General features: G+C 52.2%; 1 protein-coding gene across 9 annotated transcripts in view; it reads left to right on the top strand.

Moving 5' to 3' along the window:
• The window catches only part of PAX2 (paired box 2), a gene marked incomplete at both ends in the record, with an annotated part of 77,815 nt that extends 50,209 nt beyond the window's left edge, over positions 1 to 27,606 (top strand). For 4 of the 9 annotated variants that reach the window (XM_082854053.1, XM_082854052.1, XM_082854046.1 and 1 more), the window contains 5 exons: positions 7,825 to 8,000; positions 10,202 to 10,328; positions 24,524 to 24,625; positions 26,900 to 26,986; positions 27,466 to 27,542. In XM_082854053.1, coding sequence (XP_082710179.1) covers positions 7,825 to 8,000; positions 10,202 to 10,328; positions 24,524 to 24,625; positions 26,900 to 26,986; positions 27,466 to 27,542 — 569 coding nt within the window. Of the gene's footprint in view, positions 1 to 7,824; positions 8,001 to 10,201; positions 10,329 to 24,523; positions 24,626 to 26,899; positions 26,987 to 27,465 lie in introns of all 9 variants that reach the window. The other 5 variants (XM_082854051.1, XM_082854050.1, XM_082854049.1 and 2 more) reach the window with 3 other exon arrangements.
• Between the last annotated feature and the right edge of the window lie 300 nt (positions 27,607 to 27,906).

Here is a 27,906-nt window from a genome sequence, read left to right as displayed (position 1 = left end):
GATGGGCCCAGTAAGACTGAGGTCAGGCAGGCAGGTAGCCATGCCCCTGCCTTCCACCCTATCGTGAACTCATGGAGTGTTTAGAAACAGGGCTTGGTCAGGGTTAGCAGGTTCTCCGGGGCTGGAAGGCTGGGCAGAAGCTGGTCTTGCTCAGAGCCAAAGCTTCGGGCCAGGTTTCCAAGGACTTCTTCATGCCCTCCTCTTGAGCGTGGCTTGGAGTGACTGGCCAGGGCAGTCCCACGGATCGTCTGGTATAAGGACAGGAGACCATGGGGAATGTCATCCCACCTCCTTGGACAGACAGTGTTTGCATCAGCTTCTTCCCAGCTCATGGCTCCCCCATTTCCTCCTCCCTCCTCCTTCTCCTGTCTCCTGCCCTTCTCTCCTCACCCCTCATGCTCCTTCCTTTTCCTTTCTCCTTCCCGCTCCCCTCTGCCCCCTCCCCTGCCCGTTTTGTTAATCCTCGCTCTTCTCCCAGTCCGGAAAGCAGCCCCAGTCCTCAGCATCCCCGACCTCTCTCCCCGTTCTCAATCAGATAGGAGGCCAGGGTGGCAGCCCAGACCTCGCGGTCCTGCGCCACCGTGGGGGTGGGGCCGGAGCGGCACAGGCAGGCTGCCCTGAATGACAAGCGGGGATATTGATCGCTTTCTGAACTCAGCCCAGCCGATAGAAGGTAATTAATGACTCCATTTGCCTCAGCACTGAGGAGAACGATTGAGTTTGAAACTGCAACAACTGGCAGCTGGGGAGACTGGGGGCGGCCTGGGAGTGAACCCCTCAGAGGAGGAAGGTGGCGTTAGAGGAGCTAAGACAGGGAGAGGGGGCAGAGGCCACTGGTCAGACTGGGATGCAGCAAAGAGCTCCCACCCGGGTCAGCGCCCCGACCCCTCCTCCTCCCCGAAGCCCCCTAGAGGCTGAGGTCCATCACCTACTGTCCCCACTTCCTCCACACATTTCTCTTTTCTTCCTATATCACTTTTTCAGGTCATTTTTGGTCTACAGGTGAAGTGAGACTCACTTTCCCTGGGATTGCTCCTTGTTAGCTGTGTGAAGCACTCACATGTTTTTCACTCTCCCTCGGCTTGTTTCTTCTTTTGTAACATTGGCTTAATGGTAGCTCTTCTGCAAGTGTTATGTGGGAATTAGAGATAATGTGTAATAAAGAACCTGGAGCCTGCCTAGTACATAGTTAGTGCTCAGTACATGACAGTGATGATGATCTTTGACAGGGAAGGCAAATTTGATAGAGTGGAGAGGGCTTTGGAGTCAGACATTCCTGAGTTCAAATCCAGCCTTTGCCTACTTTCTAGCTGGATGATATTGAACAAATAATTTTGCCTCTCATCTGAAAGATAAGAATGATAGTAAATACCTCGTAAAAGTGAATGGATTTAATGAGTGTAGGTGGAAGCCCTAATATTGTCAGTTTCCCCATAGATGGGTAGATGTGTGTATTTGGGCTTGGAAAACTGAAGTTAATATAGTTCTTTGCTATACTTTAAAGGAATTTCTCTCAAATGCCTAAATCCTACTTCTTGGGGTTTGGTGGGCAGCCCCTATTCATTCCACTTTGATTTTGATGAGCCTTGGTGCTTTCTGACCAAGGAAGTGGCATTATTTCATTCTCTCTATTACCATCACCCCCACCTACCTTTTGGTCAGCACACGAGAATTTCTCTTGTCCCTTGTAGGGACTGCTTTGGAGATTCAGGTACAGTGTCAACACACAAGGAAGACAGAACACTTCTGTTTTGTCCCTTGTCTCTAGCCCTCATCCCTAATACATGGTGTTCAGTGCCTGTCCCCCTCCCCAAGGTGCTGAGACCTCACCGGCCAGCCCTATTCATGACTGGCCAGCAAGAGGGCTCTGGCCTGGGGTCAGAGGCGTGGGAGGTAGGGCTCTGCTCCAGGGTGGCCCAGGAATGGATGGGGAGTGACAAGGTTAAGTGAATGAGGAAATCACATCTTTTTGTTGAGGAGTAAAAGCCATTTTTATTAATGATTCTAGAAGTGGTATGTGCTTCCTGTACAAGGCCTGGATCATATAGAAAAACTTAGATGAGAAGAAAAGAATTTGCTCATGATCAGGGAGTAATCACTGTTACCCTGTGGGTGGCTCTCCTTCCAGTCAAGGTGATCTTTGGTTTTACAATTCTCTTCTTTTGCACGGAGATCAGGGCCCCACTGCTGGATCCCAGGCTCTGCACGTGGGCTGGGCAGGCAGCTGCTGCTCCTCATTGGGGCTCAGGCCGCAACTGTCCACAGGCATCTTCCCTGTGCCAGGCTCCCTGGTAGATATGCCCTTGACCTAGCCACTTACCCTCATTTATGCTGCACTTCATTTACTCTGAGCCTCAGTTTCCTCACCAGTAAAAAGGGGATTATAATCCCTAGCTACCTTGGAGAGTAGTTAAGAAGCCCAAATAACATAAGGTCTATGAAAGCTTTTGTTAACTGTAAGCAAATATGAAGTGGTCAGAGGAGAAGACAATATGAACCTTTGTTCCCTTTGAAAGAATAATCTACGTCAAAGTTTTAACTCAGCAGTTTGTTTAATTTAATTAATGTATTTATATCTTGCTTCATTCCGAAAAGGACTTATGGTAGCTCACTCTCCTTCAGAGATGCTACGGCTCATGCCATAGTGGACAAAGCACCTGGAATGGGCTCCAGTTCTGAGGGTCCTACTACTCAGTTGTGTGACCTTGGACTGGTCACCTCCCCTCCCCCACCTCACCACCCACCCTGCTAGTTTTCATTACCTTAAAATGAGGAGTTTGGACCAGGTGTCCCCTCATCATTCTCGGCAGTCTGGGCTCGGCCAGCTCGGGGGCCATAGGCGGTAGCCTCAGTGTAGGGAGGGTACAAAGTAGAAAAGGGGGGATGCTGGGAGGGATGCAGTATCCTGGGTGGGGCCAAGTGGCCCTCAACTGGGTCCCCTGGGATTGGCACCCGGGCAGCAGAGTGAAATGATGTGGAGAGCAGGCTCTGGAGTCAAACAGACCTGAATTCAAATCCCAACTGTCATTTACCAGCTGCATGGCCTTGGATAAGCTACTTAACCTCTCTTTGCCTCAGTTTCCTTATCTTTAAAATAGGTATCGCAGCACCTACCTCACAGGGTTGTTGGGAGGATTAAATGGCATGTAACAAGCTCACAGTACTGTGAGCTGCTAATGGATGGTGGCTGGGCAGGGGACAACAGAACAGGACCGAATCCTCCACATATGGGACCAACGAGCACAGGGTATCTTCCTTGCTCTGGGAAGTCTTACTAAACCTTCGCAGCCACATTTTCCAACCTCAATCTGAAAACGTGGCCTGAGAGTGGGAAAGAATATTGGAAATCAGAACTGCTCCAGAAAGTCCAGGACATGCGGCATCATACTCCAGCCCTCCTCTTGGAGCCCTGACAAGGTAGGGGCTGGTTTTCCCATCAAGGTGAAGGCTGAGGGCCCGCTCTGTCATTTAGGAAAGGCCTTCCCTGGAACCAAGAATGAGCAGATAGACCCACTTTATCCTACTCTTTGCGACCAGGGCCGTGGTGTGGTGAGTCCAACATAGGGGCCATCTCTGGGCCCACTTCTCAAGCAGCCTCTGCCAGCTGCCTTGGATGGCAGTTCTGCAGCTCCAAGGTTAAGTTTCACTCTTAACTGGCAACACGGTGTGCTCTGTCCTTGGGTAGAAGTACCATAGGTGGGCAGGAAGGTGTTGGTGAGAGTGGGAAGGGCCTCTGTGGACCAGAGTCAATGCTGTTGGAAGCTAACAAGCAGTGGGGCAGGTGAAGAAGGGGCATGAGTCTACCCAGGGGCCTGTCGTGGGTCTTCCCATATCCTCTGACAGCTAAGGATGTGTGGGACTTGCCTGACAGGTAACTGGGTGTCCTGGGATGCTAAGCCAGCCAGGTGGCTGGTCCAGAGGCCTTCTGCCAGTAGTCTGGCTTTGAATGCCACCCAGGAGAGCCTCGTTCATTCATTCATTCATTCATTCACTCATTCATCCATTGAGTATCAAGTCTGTGCCCAGCTCCATGCCTGGCACTGGATCTACAGAGATGCACCGGTCATGGTTCCTGCCCACAGGGAATTCCCAGCCTGGCTCCTTGGCACAAGGGGGTGGATGCTATCTAATTACTTTCCTTGCTACTCACTCTGCAGCCCAGATCAGGAGTTGTTTCTGCCTCTTCCTCCATGTTAGCCCAGCTCTGCCAGAGAGCCCTTCAGTGCCTGGGCCTGGCAGTGTCTCATAGCCCAGCTCCATCCCTCTCCCTTGCTGCCACCGCTGAGACTCTACCTTGGGAAGCACCCGCCCCCGCAGCCCTCTCTCTCCATCTCCTGAGTAGGTCCCTGCAAGTGGGTGGTACTGACAACAGCTTCGTTTTCTCTTCCTTTTCAATTCTCTTCTTCCATGTTCTTTTTTCTTTTTTGCTCTTCCTCTACTCTCTTCTTCTTTCCTCCTCCAACCTCTACCCTCCAACCCCACCCCCGTCCAGGCCCCGGGCTACCGTCCTCACTGGATACACAGGCTTCCGGGAAAGCAGAACCAGCTGGGTTATTCCTGTAGCAAGGGCCCTCAGCCCAGCCTGTGCTTCCTGAGGCGTCTGGTGTAGGAAGCTTCTTCCCTTTCTTCCTCTCTCCCTTTCTGCCCTGCCTCTGCCTCTGGGCTTCCTTCTTCCCTGAGCTTCTCCTCCTTTGACCTCTGAGCCCAGGCTTCTCCCGGCCTCCTTCCCTCACTCCCTTCCCGCCCTTCCTCCTTGCCTTCACTCCTCCCTTCCTTCTCTAGCTGAGGGAAGGGCACCACCCTGGCCTCTGGGGAGAGGCTGGGAGAGCCTGTGGGCCCTCTGGCTGATTTGGGGGACACTGCCTCCCTGTCCCCCACCAGTAATGCCACTGCCGTCTCCCTGCCCCTGTGTCTGTCCTCCCTGTTCCCCAGAACTTTCTTTGTGCTCCTTCGCCGTTCATCATGACTGCTGCCTTTCCCGCCTCCCTATCACCTTCCTTCTCCTTTGAGGAGTTTCCTCAAGCCTCCTGCAGCCTCCCTTGGCGATTCTCTCCTGCTTGCAGCAGACTAGTTTGCTTTTCTGCTCCTCTAGCACCTTCTGTCTCTTCCTTGCCCCACCTCCCTTCCCTCTCCTCTTCCTCCCTTTCCCCGGACCCTCGGCCACCTCTTCCAGTAGCAGCCATCCTTTTGCCTTTCCTTCCTCCCTCCCCCTTTCCATCGCTGCCTCTGTAACCTGTTTTATCACCAGGGCCTGAGTATACAAAAAATAAATAAATAAATAAAAAGGTCAGTGAGTGGAGGGAGCAGCAATAACCCCTAAAACAGTACTATCAGTGGAACATGATTGATCAATTGAATTCCATAGCGGCTGAAAAATGTGGGATTAAGTAGTGTATTATACGCACAATGAGTTGAGGCATGATGTTCATTTCAAGTTCATTTCGCCGGCCTCTGCCACCAGATCAGGCAATCAATAGGGGCAGCAGATATCATATATCACCTCTCTGCGGGCTGGGGAGAGAGCACCATAATCTCTCGCAAATTTAGAGTGACAGATTTGTCAAGATCTGAAGAGCCCCTGAATAAATGAAGGAAAAGAGACTCCTCCAGCCAGTGACCTGAGGACAAAGCTTCAGTTCAGCCCCTACACACACACACACACACACACACACACACACACACGCGCGCGCGCAGGCTGGGCCAAGCCACACACAGGCATATACACAAATTTACACAGAGGCATAGTATGAGTCTCACCACACATGTGCACACACCCATGCACATAACATGTGAGCCCATGTTCGCAGACAAATGCACTTTACTTGCCAGGACTCATTGGTGACACTGCAGTAACCACACACAAAGACACTCGCTGTCTCCCTCTGCTCTGACAGAAGTGCTTCCCAAAAAGGTAGGAGGACTCCAACAAGAGAGAATTAGACACAATAAAACATGCAAGTAGCCCCAAGGGGTAGCATTAAGATGATGGCAGATCCTTGAGAGAGAAGCAGGCACAGAAGAAACACGGGGGCACGTGGGCTCACACTCCCCATGCAGTCACACACGTACACACGCACCTTTTCAGAAAGGTTCCTGGACTGTCACTTACACATTCCTAGACGCTTATCTATCTGGATGCTTATTCATGTAGAAATGCATATATACAGAAAATACACAAAAGGGAAAAATAAATATGTCCCACCCTAACTCATATAGAGAGATGCATACATTGCCTCTAAGACAGAAAATCATTCCAGAAGCTTACACAGAAAAAAACACAACAACCAAGTTTTGTGGCCTTAGGAACATAGGGAACATAGAAATATCATCAAGGCTGTCCCTGTGTCTGTCTGTCCACCTCAGACACGATCCTGGTCTCCATTCTCTCTCTCTCTCTCTCTCTCTCTCTCTCTCTCTCTGTCTCTGTCTCTGTCTCTGTCTGTCTCACACACACACACACACACACAAACACCCTTTCTTTGCTCTCCCACCCCCTCCAGGATCGAGTGAAGACAGGAAGTCCCATTAGGAAAGCAGACCCCCTTGCTCCATCTGGGAGGCCAGCAAGAGAGGATGGCTGCAGGTTGAGGTTAATCAATACGTAATATTTTCTATGCTCTCTTGAATGATACTGTATGGTGTTACTGTATATAATGCAATATTGATTATATCATATCGTATAATCACCTATAAACTGATATATATAACAGTCCCAGAGGAACACCCTGGGGCCTACAGCATGGGCTGGCCCCAGGCCCAAGGCTCCCCAGCTGGTCTTGGGCTAGGGAAGCCAAGGAGTGGCCAAGCTGTAGCTGGGAGGACCCAGCTTTGAGCCCGGGAAGTTGCAGGGTGTGGGGTCAGGGAGTGTAGGCACAGCAGGTACTTGGCCCGCTGTGAACTCTGAAAACCCCAGTGGACCGGGATAGAGGGCAGGTCCAGGGAGGGAAGGGTAGCAGAGTGGTGGGAGGCCTGGGGAGAGCAGTACACAGACAGGACTGGCCTACAGCCCCAGGGAGCGGGCACTTCGTGGCTGCACCGTGGTTTTTCATACATGGGGCGAGTCTCAGCTTCCTGTAGAGACTGCAGGAGGAGCCAGGCGGCCAAGGAGCTGGCCTCTGGCGGAGCCTCGCCAGAGTCCAGGTCAGGGACAAGCTGAGGAGGGTGGCCTGGGCACAGCAGCGTCTACAGGGACCCAGTCTTCAGTCTCTGCCCAAGTTGTATTTCATGACTCACGTGCCACTTGCTGTCTGCTCCAGTCTCAGGCCTGGCACGACGCAAGCTGGGCCTCAGCTGGGCCCTGAGTCCTTCCTCCCTCAGTGGTGAAGTTAATTACTTCACCCAGTCTCCATGTTACACTCAGCCTCGGAGATTTGATGATTTTCCACCCTTGGAGTCAGTGGAACTGAAATTCATCTCAGAGCCGAGTTCAATTCTCCACAGGCTGGGTAATGCTGGCCCAAGACACCCAGCTCCTTCCCCAGGCCAATCCAGGCCAAGGGGGGGGGGGACAGAAGGGGCTCAGGGGAGACGTGCCCTGGGGAGATGGCCCCTGGGAATCCCTCTGGCTCCACCGCCTCTGCCTAGTCCTTCCCACGCCCCCGAGTTGTGACAGCTTCCCTTTCTCTTCCCAGGACATTCAGGGGCTCTGGCTCTCTCAGCCAGGTCTCTGAGGCATGGCCAGCCCCTCCCAGCCTGAAAACTGGGGGAAAGGGGTCCCAGCAGGGGTGCAAAGCCCTGGGGGCCGAGCCAGGTGCCCGTCACCTTTGCCCACTGTGTGCCTCTGCTGACCTGCACTCATGCCCCGAGTGTCCCTGTGTCCTCCAGATGTGTCTGAGGGCTCAGTCCCCAATGGAGATTCCCAGAGTGGCGTGGACAGTTTGCGGAAGCACTTGCGAGCTGACACCTTCACCCAGCAGCAGCTAGAAGCTTTGGATCGGGTCTTTGAGCGTCCTTCCTACCCTGACGTCTTCCAGGCATCAGAGCACATCAAATCAGAGCAGGTGAGGAAGAAGCTTTCTGCTTGCAGAAGTGGAAAGGGACTGGGCAGAGCAAGGCCTCTGGAGGACGTGCACACGTGGGTCAGCCTCACGCACACCCAGCATCGTGTGTGCTGCCTTTGGGTGCACTGTGTGAACACGCTCACACAGGGACATCATAGCAGAGCTAAGAAAATCGTCATAGTATATGGTAGTTAGAAAGGGTGAGTTCTGGGCGCGAGTATGGCTGTAGGTAAATCTTAATCCCATTTCAGTTTCAGTTCTGTCCTGTTTCCCCGTCTGTAGAATGAAGGGCTTGGACAGATGATCTGACAGGTCGTTTCCAGCCCTGCCATTCTGTGCTTCTGGCACAGAGTACTCAGGAACGTCCCTTGCCTAAATGCCCCTAGGGTCCTACAGAAAGTCTGAGTAAGCCTGGGGCGTCAGGAGGTGAGCCCGCTGTGCCTGCCTCCTGACAGCCTACCCCTCAGACCCAATACTTCCCACAGATGAAGAGCAACCCAGAACACACAGCATGGGATGCAGCCCACAACACACCAGCACATCACACAGCATAGAAACACATCTCCTAACTGCTCCCATTCACCTGTGTGCACGTGTTCACAGACCACCGCCACCCACCTGCTTGCTGCCCACCCGCCGCCCAGCCCACAGGACTCACAGCACAGCCCTTCAGCCAGTAGGTGTGCACGCCCCACAGACCACCAGCTCAGCGCACTTCCACACCTGCCTCCATGCACACACCAGGACAGCCCCCTGTGTACACACGCCGATGCGTGAGCACACACCCATCCCCCCACACTAAAGCCCAGGCCAGGCCCACGGCCTCAGCACAGCACAGCCTGCCACGTGTGCCCACTCGGGCACACACCCACACGCACCAGCGCAACTGCACAGACTGCACAGCGCAGTTCCACTCTCGGACTCCAACAGCTCCCAGCCATTCGCCTTTCTCCCCGCCCGTCCTTTTATCCCGTAAGCTGTTTGTCTTCATAAAACAAAAATCAAAAGTCTTTTTAAGGTGCCCTGAGCCATAAACCAACAAAGGAGGAGCCGGCGGAGGCGGGCGGCTTGGTGCGCCCTCCCCGAGTCCCCGGCTGTATTACAATGAATAACCTTTATTTACTTTCATTAGACTATTAAACACCAGCACAGTCATTTTTCCCCCTGAAACTCGGAGCAGGGCCCATAAAGCAAATCCGAAGCCTAATTGAGTTCATTTTAATTTCTCTCCGATCACAGCGAATTACTCTGGTGATAAATCAGGGGGCAGCTTCACCCCCAGTAGAAGGCCTAATTTGCAGCTAATTACAAAACTGATTTCTACAGGAAGATCAATACGAGAAGGAATTGGAAATGACGAGGCAATCCTGTCCAGCCAGGGAGGGGAGGGGGCCCTCTGGGGGGGCCAGGAAGCGGAAGGGAAAAAAAACGGACCCGAAAGAGCAGAAAATCAGTTTTAATTTAACGTAATATTAATCAGAGCAACTTTTCCTGCTTCGTGCGGGCTCCTGGTCAGCCCAGCTCTGGGGTCTGGCTTGGCGGTGGCTGCAATAAAAAGGCAATTACCCGAGTGTTTCAGGCAGGACACCCTTTCAGAGTCAATGACTGGCCCCCTCCCACCCTTCTGTTAGCCATGTGGACTCTCCCCCTCCCCAATTTCATACCCCAGTGCACAGGCAGAGAGCGAGGGGCCCGTGAGGCAGTCTTTGTTTGTTTTTTAAAAAGGGGCTCCAGCACCCGGTCCGCCAGCCCAGCAGTGCCAGCCTCGAGGCCCCACTAGGCCCTTCCCCCAGCTACTGCCTCTGCCATCATGTCAGGGTTCGCCCCTCCTCCCCAAGACTCCCTACCCCTGGGGGACCTTAAAACACCGCTTGCCTCTCAGCAGGGGGATTCCAACTGCTAAACCCCGCCTTTGGGGCTTCTTAGACAAGAGATGCTACAGAGATGTAAAGGGTGCTGGGGTGCCCACCGAGAATGTACAGGCTGTACCTCAGCTTCCCAGAGTCAGGTCTGCCCCCACCCACACACAACTCTCCATCATCCATCGAGCCCGCCCCTCCCACACTCCCCGCCCTCTGCCTGGCCATCTCCTTCCACCCCATCTGGGAGGGCTCCCCGTTCCTCCTCCCCATCTGCACACCAAGCCCTCTCTCCGCATGTGTACGTCAATAGTGAGCTGTCTCTTTTCTCTCTCCTCCCAGGGGAACGAGTACTCCCTCCCAGCACTGACCCCTGGGCTTGATGAAGTCAAGTCGAGTCTATCTGCATCCACCAACCCCGAGCTGGGCAGCAACGTGTCGGGCACGCAGACATACCCCGTTGTGACCGGTAAGGGGGCTTCCAGGAGGGTGGGAAACTGCTTTCAGTTGGGGGGCACCTCAGCCCATGCCATCTGGGGCCCAGCGTGACAAGCGGGCTCCCTGCCATGATCTCTGTAGAGAGAGTGAGTCTCCAGAAACCAGGGTGCTTCCTGAACAGATGTGTGCAGATGTGGGAGAAAAAACCGTGGTCAGGGTCTCTGTACGCTCCAGCCTGGAAATGTCAAAGCCAGGAAGGGCTAGGGCTGGTTCTTTCTGCCCATCCTGTTGCCTCTTCCTTTGCCTTTTTTCTTGCCTCCACCAAGGTGGCCGGAATTATGAGCCTCTTGTTAGGATGTGTGCAGGAGAATGAGGGCAAATAGGCCGGGCTGGCAAGAGTGGAGCATGAGTGCCCAGTGTCGAGTCTCCACACTCCTGTGTCCCCGAGGCCCCTGGGGGACCTGCTTTCCTCTCCTCTGGGCAGCCTGGTGTTCCAAAGCTGTGGCTTTGGGCTTCAGAGCGTGGCATCTGGCCATATGGTTATAGGTAAGCTCAATTATTTCAGCCTTTCTCCAGCTTCCCAGAGAAATCACTAAGACCAAGGCTTGATTTCAAGGCCAGGCAGGGTCCAGCCTGTCCCTCAGTCAAAAGGCAGGAGGAGGGGGCACCCAATCCAGGTGCTGGCATGGATGAGGGAGGAGCAGCGGAGGCAGCTAGAGGGGAAGAAGGCTGAGGTGCAGTGCAGTGTAGAGCCCAGCTGATGAAGCTCCAGGCCACAGAGCTGAGGGCTGTGGAAGGCGGCTGGCACTGCAGAAGGGTTTCCGGGCCAGGAAAGTGCCCAAGTGGGAGAGACACACATTGAGGTGTTATTAAAATTCACCTAATTATTCTGGAGACACTAAAGCCAATGTGCCGTTTGTTCCTTGGGAGAAAGAATGATTGAGAAGGGTCTTGGTGGTGATTGGGAGACACTGAGGCGTTACCTGCCGACAAGGCGAGCGGAGGCGGCCTGGGGACCTGGCAGCAGCCAGCGTAACCAAAGACAGGGAGCGGGCATGGCCCCACTGGAGGACAGCGCACTGGTTCTGACTTGGGGCTGTTCTGAGCACGGCTCAGTTCTGAGATGGGCTGCGAGTGGCCACCTGGCCTCCACCTGGGGGGCTTGGGAGAGCCCTGTTGTTAGCTTTCCCAGATTCTCCCTAAGGGGTGTCCTGGTACAGCTGTTTCCGGCCTGGACAGAGTCGAGCTCTTTGGCTAGGCAATCAGAGGTTGAGTTCTGGAAGTGTCGGAGACCTAGATGGGCTTTTGGGAGTGACAACATAAGCTGGGTCAGGATACAGCCTATGATCAACTGGCCCTCGGCAAGCACCCTCCATAGCCCGGTTCGGAAGCTCTCTGAGCTGTGGGTGTTCTGACCCAAGAAAGAGTGATGGTCCAGGCCAGGCCATGTTTCTCCTGATCTGCTGAGAGTCACACTGGTCACCTCCCAAAAGTGGCCCACCCCAGGCAGCAGCAAAACAGAGCCCAGGAGACTTTTCTCTAACCCCAGCTGTGCTTCCCTGGGCCCAGGGCCACAGTCTAGAAGGCAGAGGCTTCCTGGGGTGGAGAGAAGGATCTTTGTGGTAGGGTTCCTGCAGCAGGAGAACTCAGGCTGGTGCAGAAAAGTGCCTCCACCTTGAGCATCCCCCGCCCGCCTCCCCCCCATGGCCCTGGAACGGTCCCAGCTCAGCCTGGGAACATCTCCGGCTGATCCATCTGGATCCAAGTGTGAGAAAAGTTCATTTCAGACCCAGCTTGACATTCCCAGGTGGCAAGTTAGCACTAACATCTCAATCTGTATGCGACATTTCAATCAAGCCAGGAGTAACAAAAGCAGAACCATTAACATTCGGAGCTGTTCACCAGTGGTAATGACAGGGAAACTTGCTCAGAAACTGGAAATTACCAAAAAGAGAGAAGTGTGTGGAGAAGTGGGGGAGGGGTGGGGGGAGGGGGGAGGGGGGAGGGAATGATTTTTCTACGCTTAGGCCAAGATCCAATGTTTGGATTAATGGTGCCATTACCCGAGAAAGGGCTACAGATTATGCTCATTCTTAAAATGTTTTTGCTGGCAATTAAATGGCTGCAGTTATTGATCTTTGTTGATTTTACGTCCTCCTAATTTGCATAATCTATTAAAGATGAATGATTCATGATGTGTTTATTATGGGGATGAACAGAATTTGCTGGAGGTACTGTCAGGGTGAGAAACAGGGCAGTGCCCAGAGGCTTCATGGATCATCTCAGGAATGGGTCCAGCACATTAGCCTTCGGGCCAGGAGTTTGCGGGTAGTGGTGAGCAGTGATGTAGAGAGCAGACCAGAGAGGTGGATTTCAGGTGAGATTTTCTAGAAAGATGTTGGCACCTAGAACTGGGCTCCAAGAATAGCTGGGATATGGGAGGGGCTTTTGGTGTATTTGTAAAAATTGCCCTCCAAGATTCTTTAAGAGCTTATTTGGTTGGAGAGTATGAAGGGCTTTGGTGGAGGAGGAAAAGGGGAGGCACCTTCCGGCAGGTGATTCTGGCCGGGTATGTGCTACAGGTGAGAGAGCAGGAGGGCATCCTGTGGCCACAGCCTGGCTTGAGTGTGCCAAGATGTTCAAGGAGCCCTCTTCATCCCCCACATCCTAAACCCCTAGCTCATCTTCTTCCCCAGGGACAGGCAGCTGAGGCTGCAAACCTTTGGGAATGAGTCCTGAGGAAACCAGCCCAGGAAGCCCTAGCCCAACCTGAAGAGCCGACCTTATTGATATTCCTGCCACCTCCTGGCACTGGAGGCTGATTTCAAACTTCACCAGCCACTTGATACAGCTGTTCCACAAGGTCAGGACTGAGAGGAGAGAGGAGCCTGGACTATTGTGTAGAGGGGAGAGTGGGGCCCAGTGGGCCAGGACACAGCTAATCACTTTGCAGGCAAGGGTGGCTGCCAGAGGCTGGGGCTCGGCCCAAAAGCCTCCCCTCCCCACCTTCTCTCACGGAACCAAGGAGAGAGACTGATTTTTCTGAGTAGTGTTTGCAAGTTCTGCCGAGATTTTAATTTCACTGCATCACAACTCAGCAAGCTGCCAAGTCAAGCTGGTTATTTAAATTTATCACCCACTTTCCCTTCCGCCGCCGGGCTGCTCTAGCTCAGCAGCGTCTCTTCTCTCCAGCCCACTGCTCTAGGCTGCTGGTCTGGAACGGAGCCGAGTCTCCCCTAAGTGATAAGGAAAAAGGGACCAACTAGATGAGAGAGTGGGTGGGGGGCACTCTGGCCCCAGGCTTCCTCAGGTTGTCTGGCTGTGGCTGGTACCTTCTACCTCCTTCTTACCCTTCCAAAGGACCCCACAGTGGGCTGCCATCAACCCCTCAGCGGTCCCGCAGGCCTCTGGGTCAGGGCCTCTTCAGTGAGGACTCTGACTCCAACTGTGTGCTGGTGCCTTCAAGTCGCCTGTCACTGGTAGAAAAGAGCCCCCCTTCCTCACAGCCTCCTCACCTTGACTCCTCCCTTCCTGTGCCTGGCCAGCTCTGCAGCCATAGAAGGGACCTTGGCAGTGATGTTGATCTGGGAGAATAAGATGAATACTAGTTTCAGGAGTCCCAAAGTCACTTGGAGATGCTTCTGAGAATTCTGAGAGTCCCTTCACCTGGCGAAAATCCACCCTGATACTGAGAGCGGGTTCCCTGCCCTGGAGCCCAAATGGAACGAGACAGTGCTGGAGGAAGTCGGGGATGGTACAGTGGTTCTCCATGCTCACTCTAGAAGCCAAGGGATGCACCAGGCCCCAGAGCTGCTGCACCAAGTGAGCAGGCTTCACTGGCCTCTGGTGAGGCTCACTGCCGAGCACTGGGAGAGCTTTGTGCAAGTGTGGTCCTCGCCATCCTCATTTTAGTCCCGGAGGGGTTATAGAGGAATGAGATTGATATCTAGAAACAAGGCAGGCTAAACTCACCAAAACACACCTGGATAAATAGAACAATGAGAATTCTACCACACAACCAAACCTCACCATCTTGTGCAAGAAGTAGAGGGAGACCCAAAGCCAGAGCAGATTGAAAGGCTGCTGGCATCACACTGGAGGCAGACCCTAATTGGGGGAGGCTGGGGTTGTAACACACCAGACAGAAAAGATGACCTTGGGCCCCAAAGAAGCAGGAAACTAGAAGTCAGCATTCCCCTGAGTAAAGCCAGGGATGGAGCAGGACAACGCTATCTATGCATGGGAAACACACAAACTCATCCCAGGTGCTCAGGAAAGCAAGGGAGGGAAAATAACGTCTCCATGAGAAATGGAGACCCCCAAGCCTGACCCTGAGTCCAAATTTATACCATGAGGATGTGGCAGGAACCCCCAGCTAAGAACTTACATAAAAATGTGTCTAGGATAGTAACCCACTCAGAAACCCCAGCAGGAACAAGGGCAAACCTTCCTTGCAGAGACATTCTACAATCCAGGGCACATGGGACTCCCACAGAAAAAAAAAAAAAAAAAACCCATCACTAAAGATGAGCTCACTATAAAAAATTACACACCTCATATGAATACAAACTATCATGAGGGAGAGTTAGCAGAAGCAATATACAGGACAGTTAATACCCCTAAGAACTAGAGATAATAGAACAACCCCAAAACAACTATAGTGTAAGCATGTTTAACATTCTAAAAAAGATAAAAAAGAAGTATGTTTTGTGTTAATCACAGATCTTGATCCCACATCCCCTTCCCCACCACTGCTCAGCAAATTGTCAGGTAATGGAGATCTTAAAGGGCAAAGAAGGCACCTATAGCGCATTGTTTTGGGGACTCGGAGGCATGGAAAGAGAGGAGCCCCAGGCAGCCCTGAAAGTAGAGCCTCTCCCCTGCTTATCCAAGTTCCCAGACTGCTAAGTCTCAGCAGAGAGTCTTCCCTTTTCTTTGGAAAAATGTCTGAACATTGGAGCACTGTAACAGGGACAGTCCATTCCTCCCTCACGAGGGGAAAAAAAAAGCCTTGTCAGCTTCCCCATCCTGGTGGGGAGAAGGTGGTTTTATTCAAGAGCTTGGGAGAAACTTCTCTTGATGCCCGGAGACTGCAGCTCTGCCGGAATCTGTAGCTAAGATCCGGGAGGAGATGTGGATGCGTCCTAAGAGGGGAGTGCCCACGGTGGGGAGAGAGAGCAGAAGATGGGGGTCTCCTGGAAGTTGGCAAATTTGAGCAGAGGTGGAGGAGGCCAGTAAGGCAAAGTTCAAAGAAAAGCAGGGGCTGGCCCCCGGGGCCTAGAGAGAGTAGTATGGGCTCGGCTTCTGAGAAAGGGCTGCAGACTCTTAGAAGTTCAGACTCCTTACCCACATCTAGGATGGTTAGTGAAGTGGCCTTTTAGCAGACAGAGGTGTGGACCCTGGGAAACCCTCCTCCTCCTGCTCTAGGAGTCCTGAGGACCTCTAGGAAGTGCCTCTTTCCTGTAGTTAACAACCCCCTTCCAATGCACTGCATTTCCCTCCATAAAACAAACAGCTTAGCCCTTGGCCAGCCTCTTGGGGGAGGAGAGGGCAATAAAGGCTGAGAAATGTTTCTGAAGGAGGCTGGGAGTCTCCTAGCCTTGTCTGTCAGCTCAAAGCCCCTGATTAGCTGAGGAATTTAGGGCACAGACATCAGAGTTCCTCGCCAACCTTGAAAGGAGAGGGCTAGGGCAACTTCAGACACACCAAGCCAGAGGGCTTCTCCTCAGCAGAGAAGGCCCACTGGGAAGAGGCTAGCCTCCTCCAAACATCCCTGAGGCCTCCAGCCACATCCCCCAGGACCTCCAGCCCCCAGACCTCAGCTCTGATTTAATTACAGGGGCATTTCCATAGCAATGAGACATTGACAGATAATGTGGGTGCCCTGGGTCTGCAGCCTAGGGAGTCACCGGATCAGGGCTCTTTCCCTTCCTTCTTTATCCAGTCCACCCCTAGAGGGAAAAGGTATTGCGAAGAAAAGACATTAATTTACTCTAGGACTGGGAGAGTCAGGTCAAATTTGAATAGAACAAAAGCTGTGCCACCACAATCTCCAGCCCCAGTTCCACACCCATGTCTGTGCCCACCAGCCATCCCAGCAGTGACGGGCTTCCCTCCCCAGCAGGGTGCCTTGGGCAGAAGCACGTGAGGCTGCTAATGGAGCTACAGAGGGAAGGAGAGGCATGAGGAGCAGGAGGAAGGTATGAAGGGTACCCGGGCATCTTAGCAAAGATGTAGTTCTGTGGTCTTCTAAGCTGAGCTCAGCTTTGGCCCATTACCTTGGGCCTTACCTCTTGACTCCTTCCTTCGTTTCCTCCCTCTGTCCATGAGACCCAAAGGCTGAGCATGCCAAATGGACTGTGCTTGGCCCCCCTAATGAATCACTAATTCATTTAGAGATCAAGGAGAGAGGACAGTTTGAATTTGAATCAAAATATTTTTGAGAAATCAACGAGCTTTATTTCAAATGCATGTAGTAGCCAACTACAAAAAAGTGTTGCCTAGTAGAGAGCACTGGGCACTGTTTTCATGGATAGCTGGGTCATAGGGAAACTTTCTGCTGCTGTAGATATTTAGAGATGCTTGGGGTATCCCAAAGGAGAGTTCTCCAAAGGGGGGGATCCCCCAGTACTAAGCCTGTTTTTACTCCATTACTTGGCACTTTCTAAGAAGAAAAGGTTGGCTAAGTAAAAGTGAAGTCAGCCAACCCAACCTTTTCTGGATGACCAGAAACCCTAAAGAGGGGTGTCCCAGTGAATGTTACAGGTATGTATTGGGACCAAGGGCTCAGAAATGTCCTGGTGGCCTCAGAGTCACCTAGGTAAGACCTAAAAGCCTGTTTCCCCCGGAGAGCCAGCCATCCGCAAGGTGACAGGAAGACCTCCCACCCTCCTCCGGGTGATCAGAGTCCTTCCTTCCCCTGCTCAGGACAAACAAGCCAGCACTTTTTCAACCCTGAGCTTTGGGAGGCAAAAGCCCTGCCACTATGGTTACTTCAGAGAGGGCTTTGCATGCCTTCAGCCTGGAATGCTCCCCTCTCCTTCTCGGGGCCGCTGCGCTGGCGGGCAGGGCGGAGGAAATCCTGTGGCAGGCTCGGAGAGTCGCCTGATGCTCCGGCAGCTTAAGTGGCCGTTTTCCTTGGGATTAGGGTTTCACTTACACAGAGTGCCTGAAAAACGCTGCGCTTTCGGAAGGATTAGAGCTGACAATTCAGTGCTCTCAGAGAACAAAATAAAGCCGGAGAGGAACTGGGAGACCTGGAGTATCGGGAGGCTGTGCAAACAGGCTTAACCTCTGCCCACCCAGCACGAGGGGCTCTGAGCCCATCAGTGAGCCTGGGCCCAGCCTCCAGAGTGCCAGCACCTGCCCAACTCCAGTCTTCCTCTGCCACTTTCTAGTGGAGCCAGAGAGGGTAGCCTGGGGAAGAGAACCACGGAGAGGGCTGGGATGTCTTCCTCTCTCTCCGAGCCTGTTTCCTCTTCTGTAAAATGAGAGGGAGTAGACTAGAGGATAGTCAAATTCCCTTTCAGCCCTGAGAATGTGATCCTCCCCAACACTCCCTATCCTTATCCCACTATCCTGAGGCTGCAGCTCCACCCATGGTCCAGCTGAGTTAGAAGGAGCGCCTCTTGCGGGGCCCTAGGCCAGCAGGCTACCGTGGCCCATGAAGGGCTGCGTGCTGGGAGAAGGGGTAGGAACACCATGACTGGTTGTGTCCAGTTGGTTGGCTGTCGAGGTGTAGACCTTACTGAGCCCACATAGATCTGGGCAGCATCCCTGCCTAGGACACACCGGGGACTAAAGGTCCAGCTGTGGGTGGGAAGTGAGCTTGGCTGGGAGTGCAGCCGCCCTGAGCTGCAAGCACAGCCCCGTCTGCCGGAGCCCAGGGCAGGCCAGCCTCAGGATGCAGAGCTATGGGGCCAAGACAGAGCCTGGGGCTGGGGACCCTCATACAGGCACCTCTGTCCCCCAGGAGAAAACTTCCGGAGAATTTGGAAACCCGGGAAATAAGGAATAAAATGAAATATGTAGAAAGCTCTTCCCCTCTCCTTTTAAAGCATCTTTTACAGATTTCAAGTTTGTTACTTTGGTGTATTCTGTGTAACTTGGATTGGTCATAAAGGGATCATAATTGGTGTAGTACATGTGAATGTACGGTATATTTAGACAGTAATTACAAATTTAATAACTGTATTCTTGGAAGTATTATAAATGCTTGTGTCAAATTCAGGCACAGACTGCCAACCTTGAAGCAATCTAATGTCTTCATTTTCACGACCTTATGAGAAGCAGACACAACTTGAGGTTAGGATAGTAAAACAAGAGTTATGTTTTTCGGCCTTAGGGTCCTCCATAGTGTCAAGTGGATAGCAAAAGTGCTCATTTTCAGAGAAAGATACTGAGGGAAAGCATCTCTAAACTGATTGAATATAACTTTTACTGTATAAATCTGTGTCTAATAAGTCTGTTGTCCTGCCATCACTGAACTCAAGCATCTCTGCTGCTTTGGCAGCTTCCTTTTTATTATTTCCTTGGTCTCCTGGATGCTGACATTTGCCTTACTTGAGATAAGCTTCCCTACCCTTCACATGTTATTTGACTGTTCTTTGTATGATCTGGTTTATTGGTCCAATTCAAATAGTTTCAAACAAATCAGTGTCTTTCTTACACCAAAAAACAAAGGTTCTCTGGTCTTTTATAAACACTGCTTATTAATCTTTTTTTTTTTTTAAGATGTTGGGGTAGGAGTTTATTAATTTATTTATTTATTTTTGCTGTGTTGGGTCTTCGTTTCTGTGCGAGGTCTTCCTCTAGGTGTGGCAAGCGGGGGCCACTCTTCATCGCGGTGCGCGGGCCTCTCACTATCGCGGCCTCTCCTGTTGCGGAGCACAGGCTCCAGACGCGCAGGCCCAGCAGCTGTGGCTCACGGGCCCAGTTGCTCCGCGGCATGTGGGATCCTCCCAGACCAGGGCTCGAACCCTTGTCGCCTGCATTAGCAGGCAGATTCTCAACTGCTGCGCCACCAGGGAAGCCCTGCTTATTAATCTTTGAGTCATGAATACTTTTGAGAACATGATAAAAGCCATCTAGATATTACATATATGTATCTGTAACATCACATGTATAGTTTTATATGGACTCCCTGAAGCACGTCCATGACATCCTACAAGATCGGTGAACCCCAGTTTAAAAGCCTTGCTGTAGAAAATGGAAGAACCTGAAACATGCAAGAAACAGGAAGCGACAAGATGTTCTGTTATAGGAAGGATTCGCTTAGCATAATCCCAGGTTACTTTCCTGGACCAAATACCTATTTTCTGGGTCTACATTATTTGAGAATGTCATTCTAGAATCCATTCCCAAGTTTTACGGCTTGTTCTGTAGTCCAGGTCCTGTCATCTACTGGCTGTGAAATCTTGGATATAATACTTAACCCCTCCGAATTTCAGTTTCTCATCCATAAAATGGGGATTTAAAACAGATCAACATCATAGGTTGATATGGGGATTAAGTGAGATAATATATAGAAAATATTTAGGACAGTGCCTAGCATGATAGTAGGTGCTCAGTGAATGCTAGCTAGTCTAGGTGCAAGTAGAAACACAACTCTGCCCTTGGATCCTAAGACCTGAAAAAACAGCATAAATTATCCAGTGACTGAAATTTTCTTAATAAAGTCTTTCACTTTGCTTTTCTCTGTACTTGTAAGAGGAACTGCACTTAGATTCTCCGAAACAGTTGATTTGATCTGGCCCATTTGGTAAGGAATGTCTGACAAAAGTGCACTGTCTGATTCAGATGTAGTGATTGCTGTAGAAATTGGCTTTAGAATCTTCAGGGACTTCTGCAGTTGAACTGAGAAGACATCCTCATCAAATACAGTGCTTCTAACACTTCTGGGTGCTTTAGATTCTCAGCTACTCCTGTTTCTTGAAGAGCCTCTTTGTTTTTCAGAAAACTCTCCAAAGAGATTGATACTCCACCCCATGGGGGTTTACTACAGACTTTCAGTGTCAATATTTTATGCTTTGTGTCCTGTTTTTCTTGCCTCATCCTAATGACAGCAGTGACAATATGAGATTTTGCTTGTCAGATGACTTCTTTTTCCTTTTCTTTGGCTCTTTTGGGGAGTATCTAACTTCATGTTATCATTAAAAGGCAGTGTGGTACAGACCTAGCTTCACACGTTGGCTCTGTCAGTTACTAGCTCTGTAGCCATAGGAAAGTCACGATGCCTCTCTGTGCCCCCATTTTCTCAACTTGAAAACAAGGAAGTGAGACTGATCATCTCGAAGGCTCTTCCATCTTTAAAACTTCGTAATCTTAGGAAGCAGTTATCCAACAGGAAATGTCCATCCTCTTGTAGTATGTGGGTTTTTATCCATGTGTAATTCTTCGTGCTGCTTTCATGTTCCTGGCATTGTCAGTGAGCAAAGCAAATGCTTTACTGCTTCCTATCGTCTGTTGGATGACATATTTTATAACTGATGTATTCTGCTCTGAAGCTATTTTTCTCCTCTTTCTGCACTTTTGCCTGTTGGCTTGAAGGAGGTGGCTGTGCTGTCATACAGTTTTAGAGTCTGTCTCTGCTCCCCTTTGTCCACCCATCGGTAGTAATGCAACGCCCAGTACTCTGTCGATTCTTCCTTGCACAGATTCCATTACCCATTCATATTCACTCACTAAAAGAAGTTTGCTCGCAGAATGCTGCTGGGCAAATGGTATGACAGTCTTAGTAATTTGAAAACTTCCTGCAGTGTGTGCTTTCTATTATTGACAATGGTGTTCCAGAAGAATATATGGCTCTGGCAAGAGTTTGGTCAATTTGTTCCTGTTCTTCAGGTGTCACCTGTGTGCTAATGAAGCCATTGAGGGTGCTTTGTATGCAGTGGCTTATACCTTTGTTGGCTCAGGGGTCCTGAACGGGCACCTCTTGGTAGTGATGCTGTACTGATGTTACAGAATCCAGTGATACTGTAATGATGTTACAGAATCCACAACAGCAGAATCACAGCCGTGTGCTTGCATGCTTTTTCCTCATCATGGGTCTCGTCTCTCACACTTAAAAAAATGCTTGAATAGCACTTCCCAGATTCAGTTTTTAAAATAGAATTTGGAAATGTGTCTCTCAATCAACAGGTCTGTGGCTGACTTTCAGCAGGCCAAAGTTTCTATATGCTGGCAGTTGGACCATTTGCAAGAGAAAGATCCAGTGGAAGTAAACACTGCAATAGGGGTGCCTCCAGGTAGCTGGAAACACCTTTCTAGTCATCCCACATTTCCTCTTCTCTCCTGAAGCTAAGTAAGGGAGTGTGTGACACAACCTTAGAGTACAAGGAATTTGTGTGTGAAAAGCTGAGGGAGCTATGCAGCTGCAAATCAGAATTCAGATGCATTTAAATTCCTGTTTATTGAGAAAGAAGCAGCCTTCTCTTCCTGACTGCTTTGTGGACATTAGGATCACAAGACCAAGAATTGGATTTCTGTATTTTTCTATTCAAAACCTCTACATCCTCACTAACTCTCCTCTCTTAGGCCTTTTTTGACAATGAAATGCCATATTATTAATCTCTCTAGGAATTGATAGATGTTGCTTACTTGTCCACTTGAAGTCCTCTCCACTGAGAGATGGTCAGGAAGATTGTACATTTAGTTGACAGTAGAAGTCAATGAAAGAAAACCCACACAGAGCAAACACAGATTCTCTCTGCTCTCTCTCTGGGAGTTCAAAATGATCTCTTGTTTGACAGTTCTACTCTGTTGTTTGTCCTTGAGTTTTAAAATGTAAGATATTAGCTATATTAATAAGTAGAGAGAAAATCATTCTGTTGCATGATAAAGCTGAGTCACATCGTATGAGTCCCTCTTTCATCATCCTGTATAAATCTTTCATCATCTTATAAAAATTCACAATCCGTTGTTCAAATTATTTGTAGAAAAAAAGCAGATTCAAACATTTACAGTTTGCCCAGCTTTTACCTCTTCAAAGGACACCAACATATATGAAACAGAAAACAATATAATCCACCAGGAATTGGCTATTAAGTCCAATAGAGTGAGAGAGAATTAGTCAATAAGTTTTTATTGAGCATCTACCGTATTCTCAACTGTATTACAGAGCAGAAGACAGGGCCTGCCCTCCATTTGATTATGATCTGTTTGAGGAGGAAAACAACAGGGCTGATGTTTCATGAACTGTAGTGACGTGGTAAACCATGGAGCACAGACACTATAGAAGTTTAGAAGAGAGAAACTTCTCCGATGGGTAGAATAGTAGGGGTTTTAAGCCTTGAGCTTGTAAGGGAAGGAGAGGGAAACTATAGCAAGAAGAAGAAAAGAGGTAGCAAAAGCAGAGATTTCACAGCATCCAAGCCAGTGAAAACAGTCACACTAAACCAGAAGGGGTGAGAATCAGAGCTGAGAAAACTGGGTGGGGAAGAGTACCTGGGAGGCTTTGAACGCCTGGCAGAGTGTAGACTGCCTGAGAGACACTGTAGACTACAGAGAGTCCATGATGGCTCTTACAAGGGAAGTGATGTGATGAAAGCAGCGTTTCATGAGGGCTAGCCAAGCAGCCATGTGAGGCATAGACTGAAGGAGAAGAATGTGGAGGCAGGGAATACAAGCAAAAAAACTGTCGTGGCAGACCCAGGGCAGGTGCTTAGGCGCTGAGCTGTGGAGGTGGTGGAGGAAATGAAGGTGGGACAGATGTAACATATTGCTAAGGAGAATTGACAACACCCAGCGACTGACTTCAAAGCTGGGCGTGCTATGTCAAGAACGACTCCAGAGGTTTTGGTCTGATGGTCTTCAAGTAGGTCAGTAGAACTGACTGGGGGGAAGGTGATCTCTTTTATTCCTGTCAGGGTTGAGGTGACAGTGGGACAGCTAATGAAAAGGTTCACAGGCAGCTGGGAATGCAAAAGCCTGAGCTGCATCCCTGTCTACTTAGGGAAGGATGAATCATTCAGATGTGTTAAGGTAGCGGTGAGGAAACTCACACATTTCAGGAAAGTTGGAGGTGAGGTCAACTTTAAGGGGAGAGTGGCAAGGAGAGAGAGAAATGCTTTGGAATAGCCATCGGGAGGATGAGGTCTAGGGCAACTGATGAAAAGAAAGTGGGCCAGAGATGCCTAGTTCTTGCCTTCCTCCAGCCACACCTCTTCCCAGGGTTGGACGGAGGCACTAGAGTGGGAGAGTGGCACTGGCTGATGAGGAGTGTAAGGGAAATATGGAGAGGAGAAAGGGGACCCAGGACCCAGGAAAGGATGAAGTAGTCTCAGGGCATGGAAGTATGGGAGAGGACAAATTTATTGTCATTAGAGATTGGAGCATGCTAAATTGCAAAGGAGGCGGTGACCGCTTCATGGCGATGGAGGGGGCAGGCAAGGAAGGGGGGCCGTTCAGGTACAGCTGTGTTCCAGAGATATCTGTGGACCATGGGTATCTCCCTAAGATTGGCTCGCTTTGCCTTCACTCCAGGATACTAGGAAAGCCCTTCCTCCCACTCTCCACACTCTAGCTAATAGACACCTCCAGGGACAGAAGTCTAGCAGCTAGTGGGGAGAGCAGGCTTTGCTCATTGGAACTTGATCTGATCCATTTGCACTGTTAGCTCAAAGCTCCTGATTTGCTTCAGGGATGGTTTTCTATCATTTAAATGCCATGAACACTGACAGCAAAATAGCCCACTGGCTGGCCCCCGACTCTTCACACCTGCCAGGCCCAGCACCTGCAGCTTCACTTGGAGAGGACAAGGAATACCCATCAGCTCCTGTACAAGTGCTGGTGGGGTGTCCTCCAAGCCTGAAGGAAGGATGGGGTGTTAAAGAGGGGAGAGGTGAGCAAGATGATAGAGGTGCATTTGGCTACTGGATAGACCACAGCTGAATATCTCACTGGGAAGGAGGAGTAAAACCAGGTCATCTCCCTCCCTTCTGCATCTGGGTTTGGGCTACAAAGAGACACAAGCAAAGGCAAACACACATACACACATGCACAGAGAGACACACAAAGAGCTACACAGAGCAGAGGTGCATACACACAGCTGCTCATAGGACATTTAGGTAAGCTTAGATACATGTAAGGGCACACCGGGACCTTCTCATTCAGGTGTGCCCCTACATGTCTGCACTCAGCGCTTTCTTTGCCATGGAGTACCCTTGTGTGAGCAGAGGCAGGCCCCTCTCTTCCAGGCCTCACCCCTTCCCCTTTGTGTTTTTCCAGGTCGTGACATGGCGAGCACCACTCTGCCTGGTTACCCCCCTCACGTGCCCCCCACTGGCCAGGGAAGCTACCCCACCTCCACCCTGGCAGGAATGGTGCCTGGTAGGTGACAATGCTGCAGCTGCCTATTTTAGGTGGGAGTAGCTAAACTGTGGGTGAGCCGCTGAGTGGTCTGTAGTCTGAGGCTGGGGCTGGGGGAGACCCAACATCTCCTCCCCTGCAAACCACTGCTGTTCTATCCCTCTCTCTCCCTAGAGGCTGCAGCCGGGGTCCCTCATCCTCCTTCATGAGTAATCCAGGGAGGGAACTTGCAGAAGTGCTTGCAGTAGTGTGTGCACCCTTCTGTACGTCCTACCCCCTCCGCAGTGCCCACCCACCCCAGTCTGTGCCCAGGAGCACGCAGCCTCAGCTCCACACTCAGTGCCCCAGCCCACCCCCAGCCAGCTGACACTGCTTGGAAGAGTCTGCCCTGGTTTCCATGGAAACTTGGAGCCAAGAACCATTTCCAGGGGCATGTCTGTCACTCAGACAAAGCCACCCTGGTCCACACCAACCCACAGGGAAGACCAGTGTGGAGAGCCGACCCCACCCCAGGGAGAGAAGGGAGTTATTCCCTAAGGAAAGAGGAACAGAAGACAGACTGTGGCAGGAACCAGAGAGACTGGCTTCAGAGAGAGACAAGCTGGAGCACCTCCACATCTCCTGAGAGGAGCCCTGGGCCCTCATTGCTCCTGGGGGCTCTGACCCGTCCCCATCTGAGAGGAGCTGGGTTTGGGCTGTGTGGATCAGAGAGACAGAGGCCATATTTGGGGTCTGGTGACTGCAGCTGGAGGTTGTGCTCCCCCCCAACCCCTCACCCCAGATTGGGAGCTGGGCTTGAAGCCAAAGAGAGTTGAAGTTCCTATTCACAGAAGCACCAAAAAACTCTTGTCTTAAAGAGGATGAGACTCACTGGGCCTGCTTCCTGTCCTGCTGGCTGCCCTCTGCGTGCCCCTTCCCTGAAGCTCAGCTCTCATGCGGGGGAAGATAGAGTAGGGTGACTGGCCCCATTCCTGGACCGTTCATTCAGGGACAGCCCTGGGTAAGCAGAGGTGGATGTAGGGGGCTGGCCAAGAGGGAGACTGCTGCTGGGTGTTATAGAATAGGGGCTGAAGGGAGTTGGAGGCACTGGGTAAGGAGAGCTGCTGGTGTGGGTGAGGGTATCCCTGCCCAGATTTGGGGTAGGGTGAATGGAAGTGTTGGGTGCCAGGAGGTTCTTCAGGGAAGGTTCCAGCAGTGAGCAGGTGGAGGCTGGAGGAGGTCTTAGAGAGGCGGGGGTGAGGGAGGGGGGAGTCTGCAAGGGGACGGGGATGAGGGGAGCCTCAGAGAGCTCATGGTGGCAAGGGGGGAGTCGTTAAACAGAATCTAGTGCTGATGAGGAAATTACACTTGTTTCATTAGCGATGGGGAAGGAGATAGCTCAGTTCCTCTTGGTCACAGTTGAGCTCAGAAGCTCATTATCCTGCTGCACGCATGCTTTCCCTCCTCGTCAATAAACAGGCTTTCCAGTGGCTGCATCCCCCACCCCCACCCCAGCTCCCTCTCCGAGAGGGGCCCCTTCTCCTCTACTTAACCCGCGGTTAGGGATCACTGTAAACAGTCTGGGGTCATCACACAGGAGAAAGGGCGAAGGGGAAACCCGGAGGCCTGGCCTTTCTCCCGCGAAGGGAGGGAAGCAGCTTCCGACGGCTCCCAGCCCACGGGGCCCTCCACTCACCGCTTGAGAACCGGCGGGCAGTCCACCTGCCTCCCGCCGCCTCCTTCCCCTGCTGCGTGGCCCACCTATCAAATCTCTAGAGGGAAAGGAGGGAGGGGGGTGTTTCCCAGCAGAGCTCCCACCCCTTGTACTGGCACCATGCTGAGATGCCATTCTCAGGACTTTCTGGGACAAAGTGTCCCGAGGGCCTGTCTTCGCCACCCTCCCCCGCTTCCACCCTATGGGGCTGTGGCTCCTAGAACCAGAGTTTCCACTAAAGAGACGCTGGCCCCCAACGCAGCGGCGTAGGCGCTCCTGGACCCGGAACAAACCCTTCCTGGGTGGCCTGGAGCGCCTCCGCGGGGGGAGCCCCAGGCGGGCACCGCCCCGCAGTTACCTCCACGCCGGTGTGCGAGGCGGGTCGGTGCTTTTGCGCGCACACGCATACACACACCCCATGGGCTCCCCCCATTTGGACCAGGTGGATTGTTCCGCTTTCACCCTGCCGTCCGCCCGCAGTGGGCATTACCCTGCCCGCTGCACCTGAACCTCGGAGAGACGGGGGAGGCCGCTGGCCGGGCACGTCGGGTCCGCTCTGGCGTTGCGCCGTGTCTGATCCCCACTCCCTCGCCCTCCCGCAGGGAGCGAGTTCTCCGGCAACCCGTACAGCCATCCCCAGTACACGGCCTACAACGAGGCTTGGAGATTCAGCAACCCCGCCTTACTAAGTGAGTACGCCACCTGGCTGGCCGGCGGCTCAGCGCTTCCGTCCGCCCCCCGGCCAGCTCGGCAGTGCTTCCGGACGCGGGTCCGACTCCCCGCGACCCGCCCTTTGGGTGCCCAGCCCGGCAGGCTTGTTAGTGCAGCACTGAGGCCCCGGGATCCCTAGAGGACGCCCGCGCCTCCCGCTCCTTCCTAACTCTCCCCTCCGCTCCCTTCCCCGTCACTGGAAGGCTCTGCGCCGCCCCCACCCTCGGGCCCCCTGAAGGTCCGCAGTCGGGCGGCGGCCGACACCGATCGGGTCCCTCTCCCACCCGGTGAATGCAGCTCTCCTGGGGGCAACCAGCCCCGCAGCCCAGCCAATGCCTCCCTGCCCGGACCCTGCTAGACCCCAGCCCGGGGAGGTCTTTGCTTTGCTTTTCTTTCCTTTTTTGTTCTCCTGTTTGTCCTCTCACCCAGCCCATTCTTCTCCTGTGTTAACTTCCAGGTTCCCCTTATTATTATAGTGCCGCCCCCCGGGGCTCCGCCCCTGCCGCTGCTGCCGCTGCCTATGACCGCCACTAGTTACCGCGGGGACCACATCAAGCTTCAGGCCGACAGCTTTGGCCTCCACATCGTCCCCGTCTGACCGCCCACCCCGGAGGGAGGGAGGATCGACGCGACAAGAAGCCTCCCGGCCACCGCCCCAGACCCACCCCATCCCAGGACCCCTACAGCCCTTCACTTCACCCCGTCGAAGGCCGGACAGGACGGGTGGAGCCGCGGGCGGGACCCTCAGGCCCGGGCCCGCCGCCCCCAATCCCGCCCGCCGCCCCTCCCCGCCTGCCTGGACAGCGCGGCGTCGCGAGGAGGGTCCGACACAGCTCATCCCCGCCTCGCCCGAGCCGACCCGGGAGTCGACCAGCCACACCGCCGGACTCTGGCCGGG

The sequence above is a fragment of the Leucopleurus acutus genome, assembly GCF_964270905.1.
Source record: "Leucopleurus acutus genome assembly, chromosome: 14".
NCBI lineage: Eukaryota > Metazoa > Chordata > Mammalia > Artiodactyla > Delphinidae > Leucopleurus > Leucopleurus acutus.
Note: the sequence above shows the minus strand (reverse complement) of the source record. Positions and strands in the feature narration are given on the sequence as shown.